The sequence below is a fragment of the Apaloderma vittatum genome, unplaced genomic scaffold (assembly GCF_000703405.1).
Source record: "Apaloderma vittatum isolate BGI_N311 unplaced genomic scaffold, ASM70340v1 scaffold5946, whole genome shotgun sequence".
In the NCBI taxonomy this organism is placed as follows: domain Eukaryota; kingdom Metazoa; phylum Chordata; class Aves; order Trogoniformes; family Trogonidae; genus Apaloderma; species Apaloderma vittatum.
This window is the reverse complement of record NW_009721135.1, coordinates 100,213-117,137: the sequence shown is the minus strand read 5'-3', so window position 1 is coordinate 117,137 and position 16,925 is coordinate 100,213. Positions and strand designations below refer to the sequence as shown.

Here is a 16,925-nt window from a genome sequence, read left to right as displayed (position 1 = left end):
GGTTCAGTCATTTTCACCACAGACTGATCCCATCATTTTTTATTCAGTATTTCGATGGCCTGTTGAAATCAATAATGCTGCAGTCTTACTGGGCAGAATGGCAGCTTTCATACAACTAAAAAACTTCAGAGTAAAACTGCCTAGAAGGATACCACACAGAGGATACAGTTAAGCTTTGAGGGCTCAAGTCAGTAGAACCAATGAAATTTCCATGGATAAACCAACTTTTGATAGGGCCCCTAATGCATCTTAGATGATAACAGCAGCTTTGTCCAGAAAATTTTATGATAGAGTTAGAAAAACATATAGGGAAGTGAAAGTAACTACAAGTTAAAACAAAAGTTTAATATTGTAAGAACTCTGACCAAAGATCAAAAAGAAAAAGAAAATTCACGGCTGGATCAGAACCACAGTAACTGCTCTAACTTCCAGAGAATGCTGGCTTCCAGTGGCTGAGGAGAGCTTGGGATGTTTTTCATCCAAAAATCAAGAGTGCAGTGAACATATCTTAGAAGCATATTTCATTCCAAGCTAGTAGTCCTTCAGCTGAAGAGCTGAGGTACTTCTGCCTCTCTTTGCCAGGAAACAGTTCCTGCTGGAAGCAAGCTGCCCAGCTTTGGAGGCCTCCCTCACTCTGATGCTCTTGGTACTTGGTTGGTAGCCTAATCCGTCAGCTTTTACACACGGGATTCACGCCTACTGTTGCTCAGGTATTCTGAGCAACGTTTCCCTGAAAGTCAGAATTTCCCTCTGGTCTGGTGCAGGGCTGCGATATTTCACAAGAGTAAAACCCATCTCTAAATGAAAGAGACCAGCAAACACCAGCTGCTGAGGCCAGGTCTGTAAGGAAAGGTGGAAGAAAACTACAGAAAACCAGAGAAAATTCAGCTCAAAATGTTCTTAAGATGCCTTACATATTGAACTTTTTTAAGATGGGAAACCCGTCTCAGTCCAGCTGTGGGCTTTTCGTGGCGTACAATTTCCCTGGGTGAACCGCGAGCTGATTTCACTGGAGTTCCCTGCTCTTCCGTGGCAGCTGTAGTTAAATTGATGAGCACACGAGGCTTACACCTGGGGAATTATGGATTAGTCTTGTTTGTAAGGAAGCAAATATAAATTAGCGTGTTTATGCTACTTTTAAAATGCTTTTAATGAGGAATCATTTGCTATTCAAAATTTCAATCTATAATAATGCCATAACCCCGCTGAGCTGATTACCATGTGCCTTGTTTAACATCATTCTTCAGACAGGAGACAGGGGCAAGCCCGTGGTTTTGAATTCTTGTGCATGTGCTGATCTCTGACTCCAACGCGATGGGGCAAGACACCCCGCTTGACTGTGTGTCGCGTTTTTGTTTTGCTCTGTGTTTTAGATGGGACTGATCTGACATCCAGCAGGTCTCAGGAGCAGCCCAACTGTCTTCTCCAGTAACAAGGCCTGGGGTCATCATGGCAGCAGGAGTAGCAGCGTGGTTGCCCTTTGCCAGGGCGGCCGCTATAGGATGGATGCCGGTGGCCAACTGTCCCATGCCACTGGCTCCGACGGAGAAAAACAAGAGGCAGGATGAGCTGATCATTCTCAATGTGAGCGGCAGGCGTTTCCAGACGTGGAGGACTACACTGGAGAGATACCCGGACACTCTCCTGGGCAGCACCGAGAAGGAGTTCTTCTTCAATGAAGACACTAAGGAGTACTTCTTTGACCGGGACCCTGAGGTCTTTAGGTGCATCTTAAATTTTTATAGAACTGGCAAGCTGCACTACCCCAGGTACGAGTGCATCTCTGCTTATGATGAAGAGCTTGCCTTCTACGGGATCCTCCCTGAAATCATTGGGGACTGCTGCTATGAAGAGTACAAAGACAGAAAGCGGGAAAACGCGGAGCGGCTGATGGATGACAACGACTCAGAAAACAACCAAGAAGGGTCCATGCCATCCCTGAGCTTCCGGCAGACCATGTGGCGAGCCTTCGAGAACCCCCACACCAGCACCTTAGCCTTAGTCTTTTACTACGTCACCGGTTTCTTTATCGCTGTCTCTGTGATCACTAATGTCGTGGAAACTGTCCCTTGTGGCACGGTGCCTGGAAACAAGGAGCTTCCATGTGGGGAGAGATACGCCGTGGCTTTCTTTTGCTTGGACACGGCTTGCGTGATGATTTTCACGGTTGAGTATCTGTTGAGACTCTTTGCAGCCCCAAGTCGCTACAGGTTCATTAGAAGCGTGATGAGCATCATTGACGTGGTGGCCATCATGCCGTACTACATTGGCTTGGTGATGACCAACAACGAGGATGTCAGCGGAGCCTTTGTGACACTAAGGGTTTTTAGGGTTTTCAGGATTTTCAAGTTCTCTCGCCATTCCCAAGGCTTAAGAATCTTGGGCTACACTTTGAAGAGCTGTGCCTCCGAGCTTGGCTTTCTCCTCTTTTCCCTCACTATGGCAATCATCATCTTTGCAACTGTGATGTTTTATGCAGAGAAAGGGTCCTCGGCAAGCAAATTCACCAGTATTCCTGCTTCCTTTTGGTACACTATTGTAACCATGACAACACTGGGGTGAGTATTATTTTTTTCTTTTACTGAGCAGCAGGCAAGCATGTACTAGGAGCTTGACTTCAGTTACTCCTAAGTGTTTTCCTGGGTGCATGTTCGAAAAGGGGCTGGAACTGTTAAGGGCTTAATTGTTCTTTGCCTTACAACTTCTGCAATTTATGCTTGTGTGAAGCTGTACGAAACAGAAAAAGCACTTACACCCACTTGACAAACGCTTGGCACAATGGTAAATGAGTGCCGGAGGAGTAAGGCTGTGGAGTAGCAGGTCCTGTTTCACACTCCTTCTGCAGGAGAGAAAAGTTAACAGGAGTGCAAGGGAGCTGGCAGCTAGAGCTTACGTTTTTTTCAGGCATTTGCTCGAGCCATAGATTTTACTGAAAGTTGCTGATGTGTGTGTGTTGTCTCTTTTCGCGATGTCGGCCGTTGTTCCTTCACTTGACATGCCAGAAACTGTAGATTTGCTGAATTCCAGTGGATATTGTGGGCCTCTGTACTGAAAATACTCTGTGATCTCCAGGACATGAACTGTTTTTTTACTTAATTGAGCAGGATATGGGCTTCTTGTCTGTGTTTAGTTGTGAGTTTAAAAAATAATACAAGTATGCTGTAGCGGTTGCGGTAGAATTTCAAACATTCCTGTGGACAGGCACAAAGATAATGATATCAAAGCAAGGGGAATGTAGCCTGGAGGGCACTTTTCCCCCTTATATTTCATTTCTGTCTTACAGCTGTTTCTACTGAGATTATAGATTTCAGTTTCTGTTGCTCTGAACTAAAACCTTTGTGAGCACAATGACCAAGCCCTCACTCTGATGGGGTTATGTAAAAGGAAGCAGCAGAGGCTGCTGCTTCAGGCAGCCACAAAGTTGTGATCGAATGCAATCCCGTAATTCCACACATCAGAACAATATACTAAGTTTATAGTTACTTTGCAAAGAGTTTTCCCACTGGAGAGCTCACACAGTCTAATATTCACACGTAGGCAATTCTCATTCCTGTAATACAGTGACCACTTTTTCTCTAAACTGCTTTTGATTTTAAACACTTCTCTGTGCCCATTATACATGAACAGGCTCACAGTAGCACTTTTAAATTATTAAAATCATAATTCAGCTGTCAGAAAGGCGCAGAATCTGAGCATATGACAACTGCAAGTCTGAATTTCTTCATTAAGTGAAAATGTAGAACATGTTTGTCATAGTCACCAAAAGATCTCTTTTTCCTCCTTTTTAATATCTAAGCAAAGATGGCAAGTTCATATGGCAAAAGCGAGTTCCTTAGCGCCGAAAAGAAGTCAGTGCTTACTTAGAAACTGAAGCTGGGCTTTGGATCCCAGCACCCCCACCCCGTGGTTCAGCTTTCCATGTTCTGACGGGTCCATACTGGTCAGTTCCCACCCTCCTGCCCCCAGCACTGATCGGAAGGACACCTTCTGGTGGCTTCTTCACGCACCCTCTGCACAAGGGGCAAAGGCATAAAAATGCAGTTCTACCTTCCATTTCTCTTTAATAGTGATCACACCTATCTTTCTGTCTATGCACATGCACGTTCACCCGTGTGTTGTTATGTCTTTGTGACCGGAAAGTTGGGGTCAAGGGAAGGTTCCGTGTTGCTTGGGAACAAAGCCCCTTTGGGCAAGACAGGCAGAATGCGCTGTTGTGCCACCAGCCTCTGCTGCCCTCGGAGCAGTGACCTGGTCTGCTTGTCTTTCCCTTCCCTACTGAGCGTGCAGACAGACAACCCAGGGTGCTCCTGAGGACTTCAAAGCGCCCTCAATTTGTTGTAATCACAGAAATTACAGATGAATGAGTGCTTTAAATGAGTTGACAAGAATTAAAAAAATTAGACGTTTAAAGGCAGCTTTGCGAGAGTTCACTGGAAAGGGACCTATAAAATGCTGTCAAAGCCTTCAAGCCTAAACTTCTCGCCTTACCAATTTGGGATTTTTGTTGCCGGATTTTAATTAAAATAGGTGTCTCTAGCAAATAGCCTACCAGGTCAGTTTAGTGTCATACCACAGAGTAACAAGGAACTGGGAAACCTCGATCACAGTAGAGCCCGAGGAGCCCCTGCACTCTCTGCCCATGGCCACAGGTACCCGGCACTTCCTTCCCAAGTGCCCAGAGGCAAACGCTCTTCTCCGACTTGCCCAGAACCCGTGTTACAAAGAGAAGCTGCTGCTACGAGCCATAAAATCCTCGCTCCCAGCAGAGCCCTTCGGAGAGGCGCTCTCCTGATCCCACCCTGGCACTTCCACTCCTGCTCCATGGGTGGTTAACATCTCCCGGCCCGCTTAATTTCCCCACAGATCCTCCCAGGTTTGACAAACCGGCATTTTCATGCAAGGCTTCGCATACATCTCTCTTCAGAAGTCGTGTTGGTCCGTCTGGAAGGATCTCATCACTAACGACAATTTGTGGTGATTCCCGTCGCACAGACGGTGCCAGAGATGCAGCCCAAGGCTCTGACGTGCTCCTTAACACATCGGGCTTTGCCGCTTTGCCGGTGGGGGCCCCTTCGCTGCTCGCATTTCAGCAGTGCTCAGAGCTTTTGTGAGTATCTTAAATATTTTCTGCCATCTGCCTGTAAAAATTCAGCCAGCCTTCAGAACAAGGCGTTACAAAGCACAATGGGGTTTAGCGCAGGCTTATACACATCTATATCTATTTTTTGGTTTTGAACGCTGAAACATTGAAAGGCAGGAAAGTGAACATTTTCCTGACACCGGGATCCCACCAGTGCGTGGGACGGAGGGCTTTATAAAAGTGACTTGGAACATGCAGGATAACTTTTCCCTTTAAGACACTAAAAAGTTAGCTCTAATTACAGAAAAGGGCAGGCTTGCTTACAACAAACCAACAAGGCTAGCCTTAGGAAACCGTTAACTCTCCTGCTGCACTGTCCATCAGCTGCTCTTATTCCAGAGTCCTACGTGTCTTTAGGACACAATTGAGTGTCCACATTGACCCATAAACGAAAAGCAATAAAACCGCAGTTCTTCTTGAAAAATAATGTGTAAAATAGAGCGAGTGCTGCTTTTGCTGGGGTTACTGTGCAAACCAGTTTTGAGGAAGCCAGGATGACTTGCAAGCTCCTTAGGCAGTTAATGACCCAAAGAGACAGGTACAACAGCCTTTCTGGAATGGGAAACAAAGCAAAGGAATTACATTACACTGACCCTGCCTCTCTGATCTCTCTGCTGTGCTCATCAGCTCTGGTTTAACAGAGGCTGTTTTTAATTTAGCACGATTTAAATTTTGCTCAGGAGGTTTTATAATGAAAGCATTATTCTTGGGTGCATCCTAAATCAATCTGAATTACTGAAACAACTACTCAAAATTAATTCCAAATCAGCTATCCAATTCATGCAGAAACATTTTTCTCAAGAGGCCAACAGCTACCCGTCTTCTCTCTCGCCCTTGTCAGAAACACCAACACAACAACTCCCAGCTTTTGCTGTCCATCAGCACGAATCACCAACGTGGCGGACGCACGAGACCTCTTGTGCTACCAAAGCCCACACCAGTTTTGCCCAGGGCGTTTATTTTTTCAGGCTTTTTATAGCTGTTTTCATTTCACCTGACAACAGCAGTATGTTTCTGACTCTCAGGCAGTCTCTGCGACCTGCCGTGTAGGCGGCACATCATAGTTGTGAAATCTAAGTGCCACATCCACCTGCACATCCCGGGGCACGAGGGGCTCTGCGAGGCTGTGCTTGTAGCTCAAACCCATACATGTATGTGTGTGGATTTTGTGTTGTGCCCTGCCTGGGGATGCTGGAGCAGAGCACCCCCATCCCCACTTGGGCTGGGAGCAGAGAGGGGTGAAAAACCTGTGGGATGCCCCGGAGGGAATTGTCACTTTGGGCCATTTGTGTCAAGAAACCAGCCGTGCTGCGGACCAAGGGGCGGAGGTTGTTGATAGATTTTGTTCTGGTTTGAGCTTAGGAGTACGCTGCATGGTTTTCCTCAGCTCAGCGCCCGCAGGGTGGTCTGAGGAGAATCTATCTTCTGTCTGCCTGTCTCCCTTATAATTTGCAAGAACATAATGCTTTCGAGAACGCCATCCCTCTTTCAGATGCGGCCGCCCCGGTCAATGAGTTTGAAAGATACACATCAGTGCACTCGGACAACGCAGCCCTATCTATACAATTCATTTAGGAACCGGGTTAACGCTAGGAAGTCAATAAAACAGACGTGCTGGCCTGGTTATGTCAACAGCCTGATCTGGAGCGAGATTTGAAACGTCTTACAGTTTTTATTAGCCGAGTGCTTAGAGAGCAGGGATTTGGGGGTAGGTCTGCCTCGGTTTGTCTTGGTTCAAGCTGGTTCTGCTAAATGTGGGTCAGGGAGAGCGCAAGAGCACGAACACCCGTCTGAAAGAATATCTTTGTTTTGCTTATTTCTTGGGCTTTCTTTTTATTGGTATTTAGTCACGGATGAGAAAGGGGATGAAACTTAAGCAGTGAAATTGCATGTGAAATACTTGCTGCCAAACTGTTGACAGCTGGACTAAGCATGAACTTAGCGAGCGCTGACCACGCTTCTCATAAACGCTGCCAGCGACGGCGCAAACAGAGATCTCTGCAGTTATTTCTCCAATGCAAAGCACCGAAACCACTCAGGCTGATAGTAACCTTCATTCACCCTCCTTCATGCAAACCAAGAGGAGTTTGCAAAGTAAGGAAAATAATAAATCATCTCTGGAGCGCTGCCATTCCCAGCTTCTCTGGAAAGATTGCTGTTTGGCCCAGTAATCATATTGTGCGTGTCAGTGCTTCAGCAACTGCCATTAGACTGAATCAGAAAAACTGCTTTAACAGAAACACTACTTTGCATATTTAGCCTCATCGATGGGAAGACGGACGGGCTGTGGGACATTTCCCTTGTAAAGCGAGGCGCGAGGATTTCGTCACTCTCAGTGTTTCCCCCCCAGTCCACAGAGTTTATATCCACAGGCCAGAGAACTCTTTGAATACAACACACAAAAAATCCAATCAGACAATGAACTGATGGAGCTACACAAAGAAGCCATTTTCCTGAGCTTTCATTCCCTTGACTCCAGCTTCATCTTATAGGAAATGTGTATCCATTTCCTTCTGCTAATGGATTTACAGATATTGTGTGCAAAATGTCTTTGTATGAGAAGCTACAGATGGAACCTTTTCCCTTCACTATCTCGATGTAAATCTCAGGCAAGCATCTCATTTTTGAGCTGCACGTATTCATCAGAACCCCAGAAGTATTAAAATACCTTTATTCCTTCTCAGAGCAAATGGAATCCACTGAATTTTTCTCTCTTTTAAAAAAGAACCCCACATATCTGTCCTTAGGCTTTTTGTGGCTTTCGATATCTGCAGTGATTGCACGTATGTGCAAACACACCATTTTTAATGTGCAAGACAAAATAACTTTCCTTTAGGGTAAACTCGTTGTGAGAGAAGCGAGTTATTTTGAATAAGGCAAAATGATGGTACTGGCTAAAATTGTAACGTGACTGCTAAATTTGCCAATGGAAGCCTTGGCAGAGATGCATCTATAGCAACTGAGTTACGATTTTTTTTCCTAAGCTTCTCTTTCTTTTCTTTTCCCCCCTCTTCTTTTTAGCCTGCATCCCAGTAAGTGCCTGAGAAATACAGATTAAAGATAACATTGTATTTTCATTGGGGATGAAGGGAAGTGATTGGCTTGCTGACTGGATCTGAGCTATTTTTAGCCTCATAAAATGGTAATTTCATAACAGCGCTGACCCAGTAAAAGTAATTAGTTTACAGAGATCAGCTGAAAATAAGGGACAGAGTAGCCAGTGTCAGTCGGAAAGCAGGGAGGGGGAAGCGAAGTGAAGGGCCCTGCGACAAATTAGCCAAAACCAATTACATCTCTCAGCTGATCACAGCCCCCGCGGTTGGGATGGGTTGGCAGCGTGTGTCAGGGCACAGAGGGGAGCTCGGGGGGTTCTGAGCGACCCCGTGTCTCTGCAGCCCCTCGGCCCCACACGAATCCCGCACCCAGCGCTGCCGCCCGCACATCCCCAGCCCCGAGCATCACGTCCCCACCTCGACATGGGCTCAGCACGGGGCACCCAAAGCGCGACATGGAACTCTGCCCCGCTCTACTGGTAGAAAAAAGCAGCATGAGACATTTCTATCGCAACTTCTTAAGGGTGGCTGAAACCAAAATGTGGGAGGACCCTTGACCCAAACCAGCTTGTTTCTTGCTGTAGAGGAATGTCCCAGGTGCTGTGATGTAATCGCCTCATTCAAAAGAAAAAGAAACGCAAAAAAGCGAAAGATAAGCAATGAAACGCTTCCTCAGCATCGAGCAGCGTTCCTCCCTGCACCCAGCACACTTAGACAAAGCAAAGAGCTACCAATGAGGTCACTTATCCATTGCCCTCCCGCGCTCGCTGCTTTGACATCCAGCAAAGAGAATTTGTTTCTGTCAAGTTCCACCACATCCACGTGAACGTATTCACATTTTCCTTCAGCACAGGCAGGCTGCTGGAGGTTTTCCTGCAGACCAGGAAGGCAGGCGGGGTTCAGCCGAGCTCTGCCTTCTCCTGGACACTCCATGCCTGCAGAAACAGATTGTGCCTATTTAACTATTTACCACGGCTACATTAGAGCACATTCAAAGGCTGTAATTCACCTCTTAAAGTTACAAGTAAGTGTGGAAGAGTTATTTTAAAATCAATATCTAACAGAATGCCATTGTTCCAACATTAAAACCTGCTGGGAAATTACTAGGAGGCATGTGGCAAGTCAAATCACTGCCTGCCAGAGGAGGAAACAATTTATTACTCCTTTAAAAGGTGCAAGTCTTTGCTGGCTTTTCGTTCTGGTGCAGCCACACAAATGATGCTGGAGCATCTGGCTCTTTCTTTCCCTCATTCTTTCACGACTTCACTCTTTTGTCCTGGCTCTGCGTGGTGGGCTTTTTCGTGCTTTCTGCACGGCGCTGTTGAGGGGTTTCGGTCTGGGGACAGGTGCTGCGGTGGTATTGTCACCGCTGTCACTGCTCCTGACGCAGAGTGGCACTCTGCGGACAAATTTTCTCTCACGTATAAAAGCGTCTGCAACAACAACCACCACAAGCCCGAAGTGGGCAGCCACTCAAAGGCTTTTTCCACGGCGCGGGTGCAGGAGAGCCGCTGAGCAGATCGCCTGGGGAAGCCTGCTGCTTCAATCTTGGCCTGCCATCTGCGGCAAAATTAAAACACAGATCAGCTTTAGCTCTTTGCCTTCAGGACTTAGCGAAATTTGGCTGATGCACATGCCCAGAAAGCCCTTGAGAAGGATTGTTTGCTTCTGAAGAGAGTCCTGCAGAACCAGGCTACGGGCCCCTGAAAGCTGAGCTTAGCGAGAGACGTGGAGGTCTTGGTGTAGCTGTGCTGCCGACTCTCCTCACAAGGTCAGGTAATTCAAGGGATAAGTCTCACACGCATGGGGGGAAGCAGCCGCTCTGACCGAGCGGCCACCATGATCAGGCTCGTCGAGCAGCACAGCACAAGTAACACCCCGGCCAGAACCAGGCTACGGGCCCCTGAAAGCTGAGCTTAGCGAGAGACGTGGAGGTCTTGGTGTAGCTGTGCTGCCGACTCTCCTCACAAGGTCAGGTAATTCAAGGGATAAGTCTCACACGCATGGGGGGAAGCAGCCGCTCTGACCGAGCGGCCACCATGATCAGGCTCGTCGAGCAGCACAGCACAAGTAACACCCCGGCACCCACAAACCCAGCCCCACCTGGCGGGCTCGCCTGAACAGCTCCTGTTAATCAACCAACGCATCCTCAATGCTGTAAAGGACCCTGAGCTTTGTACCACCGGTAATTATTTTTCGTGCACTTACTGCTTTATTCTCACTATACACGTGACTCCCCTTAGACAGAAACTGCTGCTGTTTTTCTCATCTTGCCTGTAGATACAGGGTTTCACATCAGATGTGAAAACAGCAGATGACACAATCTTGAGTCGCCTTCAGCCTTTAATATTCAAATGCACAGCCTCGATAACAAGGTTGCACCCCACAACCAGACAGCTCCTCTTTTTCTTCTCTGTACTAAGGAAAACACTTCTTACTATTATTTAATTCTGCCTATTTTCTCACCCAGTTGCCACAATCATCAATGCCATGTCTGTATGCTTTACATGCACTTCTGGGGTATATTTTCAAGAGAGCATGTCATCACCGGTACAACACACTTCTCTGTATTTGTACGACCTGAAGCAGAAAGGAGCCATCCTACTTAAATATGAATTATGGTAAGAACCAAACCAGCACTTTCTTTTTCAACTGAAAAGGATAAAGCAAGCCAGTTATTCTTGCAACCTAATGCTTGGCAGAAGTAAGCTATCTTCAAAAGGAAAGCTAAAACGCGAGAAAGCTGCTCTGAGCTGAGTCCATCCACTTCATTGTCTTAGTTTGGGTCAGGAATGCTCTTTGAAAGCAATCTCCATCATCCTGTCCTTGCTGCAGTCTGGCTCACAGTGCAAAGAGGTTTCAGAGCATGCAGGCTGCATTCCTTCTGCATGAAATATGACTGGAAGATGCACTCCAGGAGTGCCCGTAATGTGCTCTTACTGCTAACGGGCATTCAGTCCATGGACCAGACTAGGCCTAGTTTAAAATTGATCCTCCCCGAGATGTGTACGGGAGGGATGCCTGGTCCTCTGCACTAGCTCAGCCCCTGTTGAGTTGCCCTGCCTGCTACTGCAGATACAAACTCCTTCTTTCCCTGCAATTGATTTCAGAACTCATTCCCAATTATAATCCTGTTTTAGTGTCTTTGGAGGTTTACATAGTTCCTTGGCCTTTTGTCATCAACATTAAACCAAGAAAAGCTCCAGTTGCTTCTTCCTGCGCTTGGAAGACAGGGACCGCAGGAGCAGGCTCTTGCGGGTTTGTCAGGCTCTGACACCCTCATTACTCCACTGCATGAGAGCCTTTTTTCTAGTCATCAGTGTCTGAAATGAGTAGAAACAGGACTTAAATTTAACCAATTTGAACATGAATCAATGAAGCATTCTTGCCAACACACGTCCTTCACTGTCACGCACTTCAGTTGCGCCGCTGGCTCAGAAAGGTTTAAAACCCCGTCGCCCACCCAGCTTTGCACCCGTGTGATACCCTTTTTGTCAGGCTCGCTCTCTGATCTCTCCATAATTAACCAAAATACGAAACCCCCAGCTTCTGCCACGCAAGCGCGTGCTTTAAAGCTTCCTGCACGAGCACTAGCTTGTGTGCAGATGGGCAATCACGGTCAGCTCGCAGGAGGCAATCACAACTTCTACTCGGTGCCTTTTTCGTTTTCCTGCCTACTTACATCTGCCCGACCGTCTGCTCATCAATCCGAGGAGCATCTATCATGTAATAGGATGAGTCCTACTGAGTCAGACACTCTGCCTCAGTTCATGAAATGAGTTGGCATGAGATTCTAGCCTTGGCATGCTAGATGCGAAAGGCTTCAGCCTTTTTAGATATTTTTCTGCTACAGCGGAATAGCAGGCCAGATCAAATAATAGAAACACTCATTCAGCAAGACAGCTGTTGAATGAAATATGCAAAACAGATGAAATTAGGTAGAAGTCATCTTTCTTGCTAAGGGTCAAAACGAGTGGTAAGCTGCGCTGAAAGGATACAAGATTTTGGGCTGCAGAGGGCTGAGCAGGATGAATTCCACCACTAATGAGCTTAGTGAATAAGCTCATTACCTAACGAGCTCTATTGAACAAGCTTGATTTCCAGCCTAGGGAAAGTCTTCCGAATAGATAAAACCTAGGTAAACAGCTCTAGCAGTTTACACATGGAAGACAGGTCTGGAGCTCAGGAGCAAAGTCACGGTCACTATCAGATTCTTTCCTGAAGGTGCAGATGTCAGGATGCACCAGCAAAGCAACACGCAGTGGAGGCTCGTTTCCAGTTCTGACTTTTCTTTACAAATTCTGCTATCAGCAAGGACGCACACCAACATCACTTGTTAACACACACGTCCTAATAACCTGCCACGTCAGACACCACAGAGCTGGACCCGAGAACCTCCAGAGGCCCTTTCTGACAGACTTTTTTTTTTACATAGTCACATTTGCATTTGGTTTTACCTTTTGTTCTTAGATTTTCAGCAGCTACTGAAGTATTGTTTAAACTATTCAGCTCCTACAGTTGTGCCGCTCTCAGGCACTGCCATCATCCATCTTTTGTTCTCATCTCAGCAGAGCTACAAAATGTTGAGGAGGAAAAGGAAAGGAAGATGCCTGAACTCGCGGTAAAAAATAACCGCTAATTTGGTAGGAGATAAAGATTTTTAGGAGAAAACAGGTGTTTAGTCTTTAAAAAGTGATATATATTTAAACGTATGCATGAATGCCCTCAAGCACACATCACAGGGTAAACAAACATGCCCACAGCTCGCTTGTCCATGTCAGTCCATATTCACATGATTGCAGTGTGAAAGCCTGGCACCGAGCGTACTGTGATTTGAAAATTAATTTTGGCAGCTTTTATGATTCATTTTTTGTCAGAAACAAAGGAGGCGTCTCTGGCTGCCTCGTTAGCTGTGTCCAGGGGGGTTCGTTTGCCGCTGCAGCACGTAAAAACTTGCTTCCCAGGCGAGGCTGCGGCCACGCGCGTCCGTCCAGGGCGGCTTTCTTGAAAGCTTCGACAGCCCCTTCCAGTTTCCTCTGTGCAAGTAATTTTTAATGGTCCTGCCCACTCTGATCCCAACGTGCATCAGGAGTAATTTCCTTACAGCCCGTGAGTAACGTTGGTGAGGAACGAGCGTCACCGACAGCTAAACTGGGCTCTGTGGATTTGAAGAGCTCAGGGTGTAACTGGGGAGACGTGTTCCGCGCTGCTTTTATGGGGAGGCTGTTACGGCAAGAGATGCTTTCTGGTGTCAGGCCCTCCACAGAGCCGCCACTCATCTGTCATGTTCACCAGCGCTTGTCTTGGACATCCCATGACGAGCGGTGATTTCCAGCTCACACTATTAGATGCTTATTATAGTTAAGGCACTTAAGAGAACTGCTGGGGAGAATTTGTGTGCCAGTAATAGCCGCTTCCCTGGCAATATCAAAACAGAGTGGGCAGACAGAGCATCTACTACCTATACCACTTGGCTGTACAATAAATTAAATCATCACAAACTGAGAGAAAGGGCATTTGTCTGAACATCTGTGCATATTGAATGGTTTATCTGCAATGTGAAATAATTACGAGGAGAACCGTTGGCGACTAAAAGCAAGTCAGACAAGGATTTGTGGAATTTTGTAGGAAGATAAGCGTAGCTAATGCACCCTGCAGCCGGAGCAGCGATTTCAGAGGATGTGCCAGCAAACGGACAAGTGGAACCACCAGCTGCAGCAGCGTGCAGACAGACAGACGGTCACTGCATGGCTATTAGGCAGGAAAAGCACCTTTGCTGGACCTGGGTTACAATATCAGACAGTTTCACACAGATGAATACCAACGGTATTAATGCAGCCCAGTAAGGAGCAGGAGTTCCCTGGCAGTGCTGGCTGAGCACCTGCAAGTCGAAGTGGGCAGACAGCTTCCCCTGGCCTTGATGTGTCCCATTTAATTGATTACTCCTAGCTTGTTCTCAGTCTCATGGCTGGATGGCACGGAAAGATCCCCCTCCTTCTCTAAAGGTCAGCATCACATTTGATGCAGGACACCATAAAACATGCTGTACAAGTAGGATGTCTCATGTCCTGCACCTCTGGACAATGTTTCTCCCTCACAAGCTGTCACAGTGGCTTAAGCATAATGGGCTTCTGAAGGCCAGATATAAGTGCCAAGCGACAACGTGAAGGTTTTTAGACAGCCACGACCATCTCCCTCGTCCAGTCTTATCACCAGGGGAGGATATAAATGCAAGTACAACAGCGTCCTTGCCTTTGTGCCAGCTCTCACTATGACTCAGGACAGAAAGCTTCATGTGAGCAAGGCAAAGCTGTAACTTTGTGCTTCCCGTAGCAACCTGTGGCAGGTGTTTGGGAAGGACCTGACGACCACTTAACAATTAGCCCTTCGGACATCCGTGCCAGCATTCTCCAAGTCAAGTGAGGCTCAGAGTCCATCCCTGGCTGTGAAGTGCCAGAGACCCCGAGTTTTCTTCATTGCGCTTCTCTCTCCTAGACACCCAAAAGCAGTTGCCAACCACTGGGCAACAAACTTTAGAGGTGGAAAAAACCTCTGATAAGCTGAATGGGTAACACGCACAGTCGGACATCCCCCTCAGCCCACCACAGGATCGCTCCAGTCCCAAATCTGCTGCCAGACAGGCGCCGTCCCCACGGCACAGCCGAAAGGGCAGAGAGGGGCAATCTGACAGTGGGCATACACTGAGGCTACCACTTACCAGCTCAAATGGCTTACTTCCAAATGTGCAGTGCAATCTAAATAAAATATCAAAGAACTCAATCTCCTCTCACAGATAAAAGGAGAAAATGGTGAGAAAAATCAAACAGAATTTTTGATGACACAGTAAAAGATGTTCTCCAGGTCTATGTTTTCCTGCTTTATAAGGGAAGGTAGAAAATGATTTAGCAAAATGCAAAGAGAAGCTGCTGATTTACTATTTAATACTAAAATACTACAAATAGCAAATTGCAGAATCATCTCACCAACAAGAGTATGCATGCTTGCAAAGAAGCACGTGCACGTCAGACTCAGCTCAGCCTGCAGACGGGCTCTTTCTGTTGGTTCCAACTGATGAGTGAAACGAACTTGACTTCTGTCCACAGAGAAAAATCACTTCATCAAGAGCGACCACATCTCCAAATACAGAATAGCGATTTAAAGTGTTTTAAATTGTGTTTTCATCCGCTTCAGATGAATTCCTTACTTTTCTCAAACAATGAGATCTTTCACCACACAGAGCATCTGTTTGCCCCTCAGCTGTAAGCCAGGCTGTTCACACACACAGCGAGGTGCTTCCAGTCACGGAGGAACAGAGGGTAGTCACTTAAAAGTTGGGATTAATAGAAACTCTGAGGAACATTTGTGCAGCTCTGCTCAAGCCACCTGTGAGTACAGGAGGAAAAACACCAGATCTCTAATTGCTTGGACAGACTTTTCCTGTAAGATGCTCGAGCATCGTGCAAGCGCGCCAGCCCTCCAGCTGACAGCGCGCCCAGGCTGCGAGTCAGAGGGAATAACAACAAACGCAACAAATCATCTACTTAGTCAGTGGGCAGAGCCCAGCCTCAGAATTTAAAAACAATGACTCTGCCTAATGGTTATTCATTGTGTATTTTCCCTCGTACAGCCCTGTCACTGGTTAATACAATACCCGGAGATGCCTGTCCACTTTAAGCAACTACGTGCAAGACTCATAATGCAGTAGCTGGAGCCCAGGCCACGAACACTTTCATAACTCAGGAATAATGGGGTCATTCCTTTCTGTGGGAACAGGTTGAACAAAAGAAATTAAGAGAGCAGAATTCCCAGCCAGAGCAAAGGGCATACAGTGGGCTCAAAAGACATCTCAAAATCTGCCACAGGCAATTTTGCAAGTCCCATGAATAGAGCAAGCATATCCTTGGCCATACAGGCATCCAGCTGGGAGTAAATCAAATTGAGTGGGTATGAAAAAGATTCTTGAGGATTATGTGTAAGATGTGAAAAGCAATCACACCACTATGTATGATAAAACAGAACCATAAAGTAAAAGACTAAAGGCCTGAATGATTGGGCATCGATGCAAAGTGATGTTCAAACGTTACCATTCAGACACAGTAGAAAATAATATCCCTCTTGCAAAAAAAAAAAAGTCGTAGAAAAGAAAACTCACCATAGAAAAGGCAGCCTTGAGGAAAGACATGGCAGAAGCACGGGTCTCTCTCCTCTGCCTCGCAAAGCTCATCATTTCCAACCTGTTTTCCTTTCTCGGTGCTCAAGCCTTTACATAATTCAAGAGGAGTTCAGCGCCTGCTGTCAGCCAGGTCTGGGGCTGAAGAGCTGCAGCACAGGATGCGCACCTGCGGCCAAAGATACAGCAGGACTTACGCATATTTTACCCCTCACTCTTTTCTCAAAAGTACGTGGACTCTGCAATAAAATTATCATGATTTTTTTAGTGCATAGACACACCAAAAATTACTCATTGTGCGGATATGCCCTGTTGATCTGAGACTAGCCAGCAGGAGCAGGATTCGACAGCCGCTCGGGGGGAGGTACGTGTGCTGGGAGTTCAGCAGCCTCAGTCCTGGTGTAGCCACACACACGAGACAGGTCGAGCGTCGCGAGGAGCGGTAGGAAATGAAGTCTAAGATTTCAGAGAGCGGGTTGATGAAGAGACCGCACGCGGCTGTCAATAAACACCTCTGCCTCCTCGCCGAGTGCCCCCGTGGTCACCAATCGCCCGCGGGGGC

General features: G+C 46.8%; 1 protein-coding gene across 2 annotated transcripts in view; it reads left to right on the top strand.

The window, feature by feature from the left end:
• Nucleotides 1–1,449: 1,449 nt before the first annotated feature.
• The window catches only part of KCND3 (potassium voltage-gated channel, Shal-related subfamily, member 3), a 102,722-nt gene continuing 87,246 nt past the window's right edge, over nucleotides 1,450–16,925 (top strand). For both annotated transcript variants that reach the window (XM_009871248.1, XM_009871249.1), the window contains exon 1: nucleotides 1,450–2,558. In XM_009871248.1, coding sequence (XP_009869550.1) covers nucleotides 1,450–2,558 — 1,109 coding nt within the window. The remainder of the gene's footprint in view (nucleotides 2,559–16,925) is intronic.